The sequence below is a fragment of the Triturus cristatus genome, chromosome 10 (assembly GCF_964204655.1).
Source record: "Triturus cristatus chromosome 10, aTriCri1.1, whole genome shotgun sequence".
NCBI lineage: Eukaryota > Metazoa > Chordata > Amphibia > Caudata > Salamandridae > Triturus > Triturus cristatus.
The window spans coordinates 641331685-641346474 of NC_140593.1; the positions used below are offsets into that span (position 1 = coordinate 641331685).

Here is a 14790-nt window from a genome sequence, read left to right on the forward strand (position 1 = left end):
AACTAAATCCGATTAACATCTGGATGCAGCAAGTGATGATTATATTAAGTATCAGGCATCCAGCATATTGATTTTAATGGATTAGTACTGTGTAAAGACTAATGTTGATGTCTTCTGTCTGTTTTGTGTTTTGATGTTATGTTTTTTTTAAATAGGTGTATTGACATTGATGTGATTTTCTTTAATATTGTGATGTTTTTAATTGTATCTGACATCGGGGAATTTAAACTGTGAGGCTTTATATGAGATAGGCATTGTGTTGTGATAATCTCTTACTGTCATATGATCTTCACAAATGATATGGTACATATACATGCAATATTAAATGTTTGATAAATTTCACCATATGTGGCACTGGTTTCTGGTTACATTTGGGTGACAATTGAGTGTGGATTGTTGAGGATGATTGTGAATGACTGTCTGAGTGGATGCAATTTGAACTGAGTCCCAAAGGAGGATCTATTTGACTTTTCAATTCCTCCAAATGAGACAGTGGATTGTCACAGCCATGCTCCCCCCCCGAGGGGCTCGATCACACCACTGGCAGTCACATCACAGATGGCGAATGATATCCTTTGACTGTAGTGCACCTTTTCCCTCCTTTCTATCAATATTGCTACGCTCGTACTTGCAGAGAATCCATTGGTTTGCTGTACAAATTGGTATATGAGCTAGTCCTTCTTGCAATACGTTGCTCCTGATAACCTGTCCCTTTGTGCTATGCACACGCATTCATATGATACTGATTTTTTTCTTTTTCTGTGCCTTCATTGTTGCAATAGACATTGTACAAATGTATCTATGGTATTGAGTTCTCTACACTGTGTGCCTCCTGTGAATTTGCTCTTCTCTGTTATGTAAAACTGTCTCTGTAATAACGTTTTTTCTCATTATAGACAGGAAGTTTTGGAGCTCCTACAGAAGATCACTTGTGGGGTGGACACACCATCATAAGAAGGTTTTGCTGTCCCATTGAGACTTCCGGATGAAGGAAAAGGTGTTCACTTCAAGCTGACCAGAATGTTGTGTTTAACTCAAATGGTGATGTATAAGCTATACGTTTCATTGCTCTGTTATGTTTTCATGTAATGTATACATGCTCTTTATATTTGAGTCTTTCATTTGACAGTTCTTATTCTTGGCATTTGACAGTGCTTGTTTCTTCAATGGTCGTCCATTATCATTTTCTGCTTATGTTTTGCTCCCTTTCATTTGACTTGTGAGTTTTCCATGAATATTTGCATGTGTTTCACTATTATTATCTGCTTGTGTTTTATCTCATGCATTTGACACTTAGATTACTTGTGAGTGTTTTATTATTACCTATCTTTGCACCTATATAAATACATATACATTTTTATGGTTTCTGATTACATTTGGGGGACAATTGAGTGTGGATTGTTGAAGATGATAGAATATGACTGTCTGACTGGATGCAATTTGAATTGAGTCCCAAAGGGGGATCTATTTGACTTTTCAATTCCTCCAAATGAGACAGTGGATTGTCACAGCCATGCTCCCCCTCGAGGGGCTCGATCACGCCACTGGCAGTCACATCACAGATGGCGGAGGATATCCTTTGACTGTAGTGCACCTTTTCCCTCCTTTCTATCAATGTTGCTACGCTCGTAATTGCAGAGCATCCATGCTGATAACCTGTCCCTTTGTGCTATGCACACCCATTCATATGATACTGATTTATTTTCTTTTTCTGTGCATTCATTGTTGCAATACACATTGTACAAAGTTATCTATGGTATTGAGTTCTATACACTGTAAAGGAAGAAAACCATGTGAAGTAAAAGAGTAACCCCCCCCACAAAACATTTACATCGTATGTAAAGTTTTAGTATAAATATAATTTAATCCCTAACAAAATCAACTAATGTAAAAAATCCCACAACACCTGACCAACCCCTCTACCTGACCCCAACCAATGTCCAAAAAGATAAAGTCCAAACAATGTCCGTTAAATAAAATTCAAAAATAAAATTGTCCAGGAATATATATAAACACCAACTTTTCCCCAACGTAGCCCAATGCCCACCCACCAAAAAAGGGGAATAAAAAAGGGTCAATCCAACGAGATCTCTATCTGTGGGCTTGCAGTCTCCGGTTAATCACCATGACCTCCTTCTCTAGGCGTGCCATTCGGAGGAGCATGCAGCACTTAAAAGATCGACAATTGCAACCACGTTGGGGGGGCAGTAGTGCTGGATGAGGTGCGGCGGGCGGCTGCCAGAACGCAGTGCTGTACCACTCGTGGGGCCTGGCTGGGACCCGGGGCATTGGAGGAGGCTGCAGCTGCTGCCTCCTCCTCCTCCTCCGCCAGAGCCACCAGCCGCCGATATTCATTGCGGATGGCCTCAAGCTTCCGCGCTGGGCCATGGCTGCCAACTCCTTCCTCTTTTGCTTTCCCTTTTGGTTGGGAAGGAGTAGCTATTTCAAAAAAGAAAAAAGTCTATCGTAACCAATACAGTTAGCAAAACAGTAACACAAAATGTATTCTAAAAATAGTGGCACAGTAGCACTAGCAAGCACAGTACATAACATTTGTGGTATCTATGGACTCGAGTACACCAGTTTTCTTCTTTTCTCTTGTTTAGCTAAATTAAGTAACCTAGCTGTAGCTGGCATGCCAGCTTAGTCAGCTTGAGCCCAAGACAAACAACATTACAAGACATTACAAAAGCAACATATATCATGCAGTATTCTATTCACTACATATACTACTGTTAGTATGCGTACGTATTTTAGTCATAAAAGTTATTTAACCATGCAATATGCAAATCCCACGTATAATTTGGTTATTAGTAATGTTGGTTTAATATACATGCAAGCTCATTTAATAATATTATAATTAATAGATTATTCAATTAGTATTTTCATGCAGAATGGTGGAGGTATACAACATTTTGTACTACCTGCTCCATCAAGCCCAATTCTATTTTAAAATCTGATATTAAACTACTTAAATATAGGTACTGAGCTTATATAAATGGCCAATCTGTTAAGGATACCCACAATGGCCCTGCAACTATTACTTTCTTGGTTCATAAGCACTCTCAACTATTTGAAGAATTTTTTGATTTAATTTTCCCATCTCCAACCAGAAACTTGTATATAAGATTTCGTTATGGAATTTTACCACTTAGAATCCTTACAATCAAATGGTCGGCAAACCAAAAACTGAAATCTGCCCTATTTGTGACCTGGCACCTGAAGACCAAAAGCATGTACAGTTTTTTGGCAAGGAGTACTTTTACATGCGCCGTAAATGGCTAGTTCCCATCTGTCGTAGCATGGCCACAGCCAGTCACCTAGAAGCTTTTAGGATCCTGAAAAGTGATACATCACAAAAAACAGTATTTGCTGTGTGTACATTTTTAGAAGCAATGTGGTATAGGAGAGCAAAAATCCGAAAGGCTTTGGAATAATGAGTTTCGTTGGGTGATCTTTTTCCATTATGTATTGCAGTTAATTACATGTATGTTACGCACTATGCACGGTCACTTTTTTGTATATTTGCACAACCCTTATATGGTATGTGAAGACAGAATTGCTTATGCACAGGAGGGGAATTGTTGCTGGTTCAAACAAATGACTTTAAAGTGAACCTGATGGTCAGAGTGGTCAATACTTGAAATAATATATATTTTAGTTTGTTGTACATTTTTTATGGGATGTTGTATTGTGTTTTTTTAATGTATTTAAACTGCCAGGAGGGAAATGTTGAAATTATGTACATTATTGCTATTAAGAATATCTTAATGAACAGATTGGAATGTTTTTTGATAATTGCAGTGAGGCTGTATTGGTGTATATAGGACCCAGTATTTTGTTCCATGAATTGATTGTCTGTTTGAGCTTGTTTTTATTTGTTTGTGTACTTTGATGGTTATTTAACCGTAATAAAGTTATTCACTACTACTACTACTCAACTACTACTCCTACCGCTAATGCTATTGCTCTAATGCTAAATAAAGGGTGTCTTCTTTAACCGTTGTTCACAACAACTTAGTCTCCTAGTCTCAACCTACAGTGTACACCCTTCCTGCGAGTGTGTAACTATTGTCAATAAGTAAGGAATATAAGTATAACTTTAACTTACCACCGCCCACCACTGCTGCTGCCTCACCCCCCCGGTCGCAGCTGCCACATCCACTGCTCCCTCCTGGCTGGCGTCGCCTGCCCCGCTGCTGGCTCCGACACTGGTGGTCGGTATGCCTAGAAAAAACATCACACATTTTTTAGATGCCATATACACCTCCCCCTATTTATTCTGTGCCACTACTAAGATTTAAAAAAAAGTGAAACTACATATATATACCACATACATCACTAGTACAAATCAGGTACCAGAGTAGAGTAGACATTAGTAGGAGTATGTCCTATCCTATCAAAATTAGTAAAAATATCTGGTTGGGCATTATTGGAGGGAATTGTTGAAAAGCCTCTCAAGATTAAGAAGACTAGAAAAAGACAACCCAAAGGACTGGACTCAGTGGCTAGAGCTATTGATGAATCTGAGTTTAAAACCTTATAAATAAAAATAAGAAGTGGCCAACTGAGCAAGCTTAGCTACAGACAGACTAACATAGTAGTAGTACAGAGAGTCAGAGCAGAGGCAATTAGAGGCAGGGATAACAAGAATTTAGAAACAGATAGTGTAGATCAAAGAAGTTTTGGTAAAAAAGAGAATTAGGAAATGGAAATATTAGTTCAGAAAAAACAAGGTGCAGTAAAACTTAGGGAAATATAATTAATAATAACAACTGGAGGACTTACTGGGGCCAGCAGCAGAGCCCTGGGTAGAGGAGCTGTCCTGGCCCTGAGATTGAGAGGCATCTTGTTGTCCTGCAGCTCCTGCCGACTCTGACCCCGTCTTCTTGCCCCTGGGTGCAGATCATGTAAGAAATAACAAAGAAAGAGACAAACATTGATGATTGGTGTGAAACAAATCAAATATTTAAAAAAACGCTCAAAAAATTATTTTTGAAAACAACAATTGCAATAAAATTGACCTATCTAATATGATCGACTAGTAGTATTGTGGAATTCGTGGACCGTCTAGTTAATATTTATATACACTAATCCAGTGTTCCATTCTGATTCCAGATTCCTATGCCTAAATACCACCTGACCTAGCCCACCTATTCCAGATGGGCCAATTGTTCACTAAGTCTGCATTTCCATTTAGTTTAGTCCTCAAAATGCATAGATGGAGGACGTATGCATACATTTTTGCATACACCAAATTGTTGGTTGGTTGCTGCTGATGTTCTGCTAAGCCTATCACCCACTCACTCACAAACAACAAAAGGTTCTACTAAGGACTGGAGTAAGCAGCACTCAGCAGCATGTGACGTGACAGAGGATGCGTCACGCAGACCGCTAAAAAATTACCAACTAATACTAATGAACTAAGTAACTAAACTACCTATCAACCCACCACTATCTTAGTAACAGGAGGAAAAAGAAAGGACTAGAGTCTCTCTAGCATTACCTAACTTAAGTTCTCCAAAGTAAACTCTCCTACATAATCAGCCCAAGCGAGCGCAGTAAACAAGTGGGATTAGTAGCGCCGAGCACCTGTGTCTAGAAGAATAACAATCACAGAAGATTTTTAAACTTAATATACCTGCAATGTAAGCAGCAGCATTCTTGCTATTCGGCAAAAAATTATATTTGCAATAACAGTAACGCAGTCTAGAGAAAAACACTAAATACTGCTAGTATTTGCTACTCACCAAGCCCCACGACCTCAACACCTAGCAGGTCCAGCAGGTCCTGCTCCCGATCCAAGATGTCTGACCACCGGTGGGTCAGCTGGTTATGGGTGCGCTGGACCCCAGAGCAGCGAAACACTGCCTGGTACACCTTAGCCCACCGACGGCGACGCTCCTGGTTAGCATACCCAGAGCTAGGCCTGCCGCCTGCTGCCAAGGTCAAGGGTAGGTGGCGCTGAACAAAAAAACAAGAATGGCCACCTCCGCCTCGCTAAAAAGGGACCGGGCCTGCACCCCTTCCTGGCGCAGTCTGCCACAGGGAAGGCGGCTCTTCTTTGGTGCAAGCGCCTTGCCCTTGGAGCCCGAACCCTTAGTGGTCCTGGGGTGGGCGGGGGGGAGAGAAAATATAGCAGTGAAAAATAAAGTCAGGGGAAGAAGTAGGAGAGTAAAAAAGGAAGTATTAAACAGTAGAAAAAGTTCAAAAAACGCAGTAAAAGTAGAAATAAAATGCTAAATATACACTTAGGGACAGAGAGGAACAGATAATAAATGAAAAAGATCGGAAAAACAGTGTAAAAAAACAAAGGATTGAAAAGATTGGAGAGGGATTGAAAAGCAGGCTCAGAACCATGCAAAGAATAGTAAAACAAGATTGCCGCGCCCATTGGTGACTTGCATGGTGAAGTTCGCGCAATATTTCCCGCGAACAAGTCATCCGCGTTGCCGAACGTCAAAAACATCTCACGAGCATACGCGAGCATGCGGAAACAAGCAGCTCCACATGCTCGCGTAGCTACACGTAGCGCTGCGGAGTTTTTCTGCTATTTCTCATAGCTTCGCATAGCGCGGCTACACAAACTTCGCCCAGGGTTAGTTAATGTACTGCACCCACGTTTCTGCTCTTGTGTCTTTGAATTTTATTTATTGAATTTGTTTTTTAAACTTTTTTATTGTCTTGTATATTTATGACTACCAGGGTACTAAGAGCCTTAAACAAAGAAAACCCGAACTAAGTGATTGTTCGATTGAATGTATCCTGGTATTTTATGCTAATTATAATATTGTATTGTACCTTCTACATTTGTATGCTTTGCTTTTATTGTTTATCTTGATCGAATAAAGCTCATATTGATGAAGATGATGAGTACAAGCAAATTCATTTGGGTACACTGAGGCAAAGAAACTAGCATTCCTAAAAGGTAAGTATGAGAGATAGAGGTGTAGCTTTAGTACAGTGTGGTTGGAGCAGTTTAATATGGTTGTTAGAGTCCATACTCAGGAAACAAGACAGATAATATTCATAGAGTTATCATAGCGCCTGTCACTTTTACTTCCTTTCCAATAAAAAGGAACACAATTGTACCAACAAGTACAGCCACACCTGTAGCGCCATTATCGACACAGGACCAGGGAGATGAGTGGGAGTAATCAGAGGCTGGGGAAGATGATGTGGAAACACCACTGAGTCTATGCATAGCCTAAGGCAAAGGATCTCAGCATATGTTAAGTCAGGTCAAGGAGTGAAACGTACAGATCAGATCGTACCAGGTATAGGTCACATCAACCCAAAAGTCATGGGGCAATGAAGGAGCAAATGATGCCTAGGTAGAGAACTCCTGTGTTGGCAAAGGCACAGTTCTGAGGCAGCTGTTTGTCAACCCACAGCTAGCAAAAGAAGATACAGCAGAAATTGAGCCAGATAGCTGTGCTGGCCTGCAGGAACGTGCATAATTAGGCTCCATCCCTTTTCACCACGGCTGAGTCCTCAATGGGGCAAGTGCCGTTAAAAGGAAGCAGAGACTTGAATGATGATGGTTCTCCAGCCCACTGAATGCCTGAGCTTGAGCTGCTAAAGCAGCATATTAACTCACCCGTTATAAAATTACAATGCAGGGAAAACTTGGAGAGTAACGGAGTATCATACTAACGCTACACTACAGTGGGATTGAGGGTGTAATCTGGGGATTGAGCCATAGCTGCTTTTAAATTTTCTGCTCTTTTTTTGCTTATGTTCCTGCATTTTTATGGACATATACATTAGTCCTATATAAGGCTACTGCATGTACTTTTTAAAACCATTCCAGATTGGGTCCCACAGCTCTACGTTCCAATTTCTAACTAAATGAACAATGTTCCAAGGGGGCGGGGGAGCTTGCCTGACTCCAAGATGGCTGCAACCTAAGAGAGCACCGTCGGCCGTTTTATTAATCCTTAATAATCCTGGTGCCCATTGCTACCAATTTAATGGGTTGTGTGCTTCCCTTTACCTCTGTTTGTGAGGGCTGCCTGGATTGGTAGAAGAACGCCCTTGGGGTGGTTGCGGGGCAGTGGAGAGACTTGTGGCCTAATCCCTGACCTACGGATACGGTGGAAATGAGGATGCGGGGGTGGCTCGTGCTTGCTGGTGGCTGATGGGCGGCGGTATGGATGTTCCTGATCCCTGATCTGATGGATAAGGAACCAGAGCTTTTTCCCTTGAGAATGGTGGTGGGCAGGAGCTCAGGCCATACTAGAGTGCGCTGGGCCACTGGGCCCAACAAATTACTTGCTTCTGCCTGTGTGTGGGAGCATGTGTCCGTGGCATGGCCTTATGACCCTGCTTCAGGGGGCCTTATCGGTTCTGGGAGCTGTTGTCTATAAAGAACAAGGCAGAATGGTGATTACCTGCAATGAAACTGCTCTCTAAATGTGCCACGAAATATGTGTTTGACCTGAACTGTGGACCCTCTTCCCACTAGCTGTACATTTTAACCCTCGGGCAGCTGCTGAGTGAGTGCCCCTTGGTGTACAAAGAACGCAGAGGTCCTGGTGAACAGAGGGTGTTTTCAATTGAGTGCCACCTCTACGCGGAGGGAGATTTGATCTTGTAGAGGATCACCTTGCACGCCATTTGCAAACCATCCCCTGAATACAATATATGTACGACAAAGAGATTATCATTGAAAACCTCTCCTGGTGATATCGGAATCAGGTATACTACACTCCTGAGCGACTATGTAGATATGGCTTACGTGACTCCTCAGACTGTCCAAGGTGTGGAGAGAGCGATGCCGGATTTGAAAACATTGCATGGTCTTGGGCCGGTATAAATTAATTTTGGTGCAAAGTTTTTGGTGAGCTGGAGGCTATTACTGGCACAGCATTACAATTTGACCCGATGCTGGCACTACTGGGCTATGACCTGGAAGTGAATGGGAAGGTTCGATGACTGGTCGCCATCGCCCTGCTGCTGGCTCATCGCTGTGCGGTAAAGCAGTGGCCTTTGGGACCACTGCCATCTCTCAAAGAGTGCCATGCAAATATGCTTTATTGTAACACGCAATCGGAAGTGTATAATGAGCTGCTTCCTCTCCAGAGTCAGCCCAAGAACTCCTGGGACCCTTATCAGATCTATTAAGTTGGCAAAGAGATGGGGGAACCAGAAGGAGGAACCGAAGAAAGAGCTGTTCATGACGAACTATGGTTTGTTTTTCTCAAGCGCTACTATACTCATAAACACAAAGGGGCTCATTTCGATCTCAGTCGGAAAGCCTCTGACCTCAGGTCGGAGGCTTTCCAACCAAGTTGGTTTAAATTCTGATGGCCTAATTACAATCTAGGCGGTCAGAATTGAAACCAGCTGGTCATTCCGGCTGTATTCCGATGGGCTCAAGGAGCCAATCAGCCAGTCTGGGACTGGCCCGTAATTCCAATGGATAGGGTTACCGCCGTTGGGATTGCGATGCTCGGTTTCCCACAGGCTTTCCATGTCAGGCTTTCTGACATGGAAAGCCTGTCAGAAAGCGAGTATGAGGGCCCCTAGAAGGGCCCCTTTCTCTTTGCAGCCTCTGGTTTAGGGCTAAGGGGGCACCATAACCCCTGTTCAACTCTGCCGTGAGGTGCTTGCCACGCGGTGCATGGATGAACACAATCTCCCTTTTCTCTATGGTTTACTGCCACAGCTCAAGCTCCCATAGAGAAAGGGGAGTATATGACCACACCATGTGCGGTCGCATTGTAATTCTGCAATTGTTCCACATTCATCGATGATGTCGGTTGGAGGCAACACCGGCGACAACATAATCAGCTCTATAATTGTGATTTCCTATGTAATACAGAACAAATTTTTATTCTTAAAACTGCTTAATTTTGTACATTCCCAACAACACTGCTAGTACTTGGTCATTTCGCACTGCATAATGTTTATGTTATCATCTTGATATCTGAAATTTCGGAGATTGAGCTGGTTACCTTGATGTACATAATCCAGTTTCTTAAAATTGATCATTTACAAATTCTCCAACTGTAATTGTAACAAATGATAATTGAGACCCCAGCCTGACTTTATTTTTCTTGTCTAGCGCTTTCAATAAATAAAACAGTAAAAAACACAAAACAAACAATGTTCCACATCTCTGTGCACGTCCACTAAGTGTTTCCTAGTTGGCTTGCCCAGTCCTAGTCTCCTGCTTTTCAATCAAATACCTAAACAATCTTGATGCTGGGCATCTGTAACTTAACCAGGCACTTCCAGGAGAAGGAATGCCCTGTATAGGGCCTGCTAACAGGTACAGACATTAGTACCATGAAGTGCACTTCTATAAGTGTGACAAATGTATGGCAGAGCCCAGCAGCACATTACTCTCATCAAGTCTGTCTCTCTCCACAGGGGTATTATAAGGTAAGATGCATTTGTAAAATCTCTATAATGCATATACCACACTTGCTTTAATGTTTCGCATTGTAAAGCTTTTAGGAAACATACACACAACACAACCGCTTAAAGAAGATATACTGGAATTAAATATGAAATATTAAACAAAGCTGTGATTCAGCAAACTTACCATAATCCAACTCAGTGGCGGGCCACTTACTTGATGTCCAGAAGTAAGGGGTCTAAAGAGAAGCAAACAAGATTTCTGGTTATTGAGTCCAGACTGTGATTATTTGGGAATAGTTAATCATTTGGTTGATAAATTCAGTAATTGGAGGAGCATGCAATTACCCCAATTATTTACCTGGATAAAACTGTCATTTGTTTATAAGTAACTGTCATTACTGGATATTATAAAGGGCAGGCATCTATCAATTGTAGTACTATGTTTTCAGCTGAGTCTGATTATTCAGGTCAGATGCGGATTATTGGTACGCAGCTATAATTGCTATTTTTAAAACTGACTTGGCAATGCAACCATCTATAAAGCATAAATAGCAGACACTATATACTATTTGGCCGAATAGAAGACACTATATACTATTTGGTCGGTGGCCATGCAAATAGCAAAGAAAGTCCATTATTCACCTGGCTGCTGGCTTAAGAGAAGCCAGTATGGACTATTTAGCCAGCAGCCATACAAATACAGACAGACCACTATTTACAGAGTTACTGTCTAAACAGCTGAAATCATGTATCATTATGACTAGCGCAGAGTTCAACAGGCACATACAATCAGGTAGATATGCAGACAAGGAGCTAAGGCAGTTGACACCAATTTCTTAGTACTAGTTACTGCTAAAACTGGCCTAATTAGAATATGAATTTGAAGTCAATTTGGAAGACATGGTACAGAATGCCCCCCCTTTATACCAAGGGTTAAGACACAGTGAATTGGGAAGCCCATTATGGAGTATCACATACTACTGGAATGCCCCTGTTCCTTCAGGTTTACCTGAAAAGATGGCTAATTTTGAAGACGATTCGACACTTTGCAAAACTAGGTGAAACTGTTTACTCTTCTACAGCTATGTACTTGCTCTTATTCACAAAGTCTTTGGAATGTTTCAGGGCCAGCAACAGGATTAACAAAAGGTTCTATGTTATCAGGACCTCTTTTTCTACCCTGAGTTTTCATGCAAGGAATTAGTAATTCTGGTTCAATTCACTTAATCTAATCAGATTAGAACATGTGAAAACAATATTTGGTAAAAGCAAAGGCCAGAAATGTAGAAGTTGAATCCTTGTTACCTGGGGCTCGCTGATATTTAAGCTGATCTTTTCAAAACGGAAACAATTGCATATTTTCAATTAGGCAAGCAACTAATGCAATGTAATTGAAAGGCTTTGTTCCAATTTCATGACAGAAGGAAGAAAAAATATATTTATGTACCCATCTAAATAGCATGCAAAGTTTTTGCCAGATGCCCTCATAGCTATGTTTGGCAAGTAAATATTAAATATGAGTAAATGGCTACATAGTTGGTAATTGAAACATCACTCTAGAGCCAGGACACCTTCGGGTAACAGTGCGCTTTATAAATGTCATTAACATTAACTCAAGTATAATTCCTGTAAAAAGAAGTGACAATGACAAGGGATAAGGGGATTTATAACCAGCCTATGACAATTGCTAAATATGTCATTCTTAAAAGGCAGCCTCCAAGTATTGCCTTTATAGAACAGTTGATGCAGTTGATGTTCCAAATTTGTGGGTATTGATTATTGTCTTGTTAAATGCTTTATAATCTTTGTATCAGTTAGTGTAGCACTGATTTCACAACTCAGTGACTACAGAGTCAACAAGTATAGCCATGTAGATGTCCTGTGATTGAGTCTTACTATTTCATTCAACTGCCTACTTTCTGTGTCTCAGTGACCGAAAGTGAAAGGATTCTTCCATCTCTATACCAGTGTTGTGATACGTGTGGTATTAAAAAAACATTTATTGGGAAACTCATAGAAACATTTTAAAAGTTTGGAATCGATTAGGCAATTAAAAGAAAGTTAATCTTCAAGTAGGGAGTAGGAGCATTCAGGCTGCACACCAGAGATGACCATTCCTTCCTCAGTCTCTCAGGAGAGGGAAGGATTGCCTGACAAAGGTTACAGAGTGAAAGATCTAAAGGGGTTAACTAATCCCCACAATATGTTGAACTCATGCATAATGGCTTCTGGACCTGCAAAGGAATTGGACTATATCTAAGTGAACTGAATGTAATTGGCATATAAATTAATATTATTAGTAAATCAGAGAAAGACATATAGGCATCAAAGACACAGTACAAAAAAAAAAGATATATTTTATTCATTGACTTTATTCCAAATATTGTAAGAAATAAGACACTGTGAATAAACAGAGAGTTTTTGTTTCCTTCGTTCTTGTGATCTTTGGATCGATCATTTTACAGTCACAGGTTCATACTCATTTTCAAGACAGGAGATGTAGATCCACAGTCTGAGATTTCAGAACTGGTTTAGTGTGGTTATCTTTCAATTGCACTTTCAGGCTGTAGTTCAGACACAGTTTTTGTGAAAGGTGATTACTCTCACAGTAGGTAGCAATGGTGCAGGCTCCAAGGATGATACACAAGGGCACAGTAAAGTGTCGGATCTCTGCACCTGACTGAAGCAGTTGTCAGGCACCGACAAAAGGCCAGCTCCTGCTAAGAAACGTCATCTTTAACAGAAACGTCTGACCTACTCCTCGTTTCTATAATATACCAAATATCACTATTCTCTATCATGTGCCATGCATAACCAGAGGCCATCCAAAATTCATTCCACTTGTCCCAGCAGTCAGATTTTCACCACACATTTAGTCATACTACTACACACCTGCTATATTACAAGCACACATACACTCACTGGACATGCACATGGACTGTTACTGCAAAGGTCTGAGTATCACAGAAACTACTGTATCGTGCTTGACACTCACAGCCTCTTTGCGGGCCTTCCAATCACTTCTACTGCATTCTTAGCTCCATCATCATACAACTTGGCCTCAGAGTTTTGAAGTTCCTCTGTGGGCGACCTGAGTCCATCTATCTGCAGCCTCCCTGGCCCCTTTTCTGCTCATCAGAGCTTTCCTATGAGCCTAAGCTCCCACTTGCTGAATTTCCACCTCCATTTTAGCCCCATTTAGCTATGTTCTACTTGGGGCCGTGGCCAAGATGGCGAATGGAGCAGACGCTCAATGAGGAGCTCTGTACAGCCCAGGCCTGATAGGGCCAGATGTACGACCATGCCATTTAGCAACTCACAAATTGCGCTCAATTGCAAGTCGCAATTTGAGAGTCTCTAAATGCCATGTACAACAGTGTCTGAGACACTGTTAGAGATTCCTAATGGGGTCGCAAATTGCATGCCTCATGCATATTAATGAGGCACTCGCAATTTGCGACCCCATTAGGAATGGCTGGCCCTCCCAGGTATGATGGCCTGCTGTGCTCAGCAGACCTCCATGTCTGAGACTGCTTTTGAAAAAAAGCTGGGTTTTTTCTTGAATGCAGCCCGTTTTCCTTAAAGGAAAACGGTATTCATTTAAAAAAAGAAAAATGAAACATTTTCGTTTCATTTTTTAAGGGCAAATAGTGGTCTCCAGGACCACTACCTGCTCCTAAAAAATATTTTTCCCTGCATTCGCAAAAGGGAAGGGGTCCCCTGGGGAACCCTCCCCATTTGCGAGTGCTTTATCACCCTCTTGAAGAGGGCAGTAAATTGTGGGTGTCTTGCGACCGCAATTGCAGTCGCAAAACATTCTTACATGGCCTCTGACTCGCTATAAGGAAGGGACTCCCTTGGAACGCCTCTTCCTAATAGCGACTCGCAAAAAAATTGTGATTCGCTAAATAGGGATTGTACATGGCCCTATTCGATTTTGCATGCGCAAATGGGTCGCAAACCCGTTTGCGCATGCAAATAGGGTTGTACATCTGGCCCCTTATCCTGAATACCCTGAACACACAGGTGAGTTATCACGGAAAAGAGGGCCGTGGGCCGGGAGGAGTGACCGGACCCAGTGGGGGCAACCACCGATGTACCTGAAAGCAATCAGGAGCACTCTTGGCTATGACTCAGCTCCTGGAACTGGGACCTAGAGAGACGTAGCGAGGCCTGTTAATGAACGCAGGCTGAAAGACCATTGTCGACAGCCAGTGCACAACAGAAGGCCGCAAAAGCGTTGGAGAGCCACCTAAAGAGTTCCGGAGGCTGGGCCAAGAGTGAAGGAAGTGGCCCCATCGCGGCGACCCAACACGGAATGGACTGAGGTGAATGGAGACGGCCTAGACTGGGAGACAAGCCAGCGTGGGGCGAACAGCGTTGCGGCTGCAGCGTACAAATAGACCCAGGGGCTGGCAAACG

General features: G+C 41.9%; 1 protein-coding gene across 1 annotated transcript in view; it reads right to left on the minus strand.

Moving 5' to 3' along the window:
* Window positions 1–14790, minus strand: part of RGS11 (regulator of G protein signaling 11) — a 1592422-nt gene that overhangs the window by 1188631 nt on the left and 389001 nt on the right. The window contains exon 5 of the mRNA XM_085632193.1: window positions 10553–10604. Coding sequence (XP_085488319.1) covers window positions 10553–10604 — 52 coding nt within the window. The remainder of the gene's footprint in view (window positions 1–10552; window positions 10605–14790) is intronic.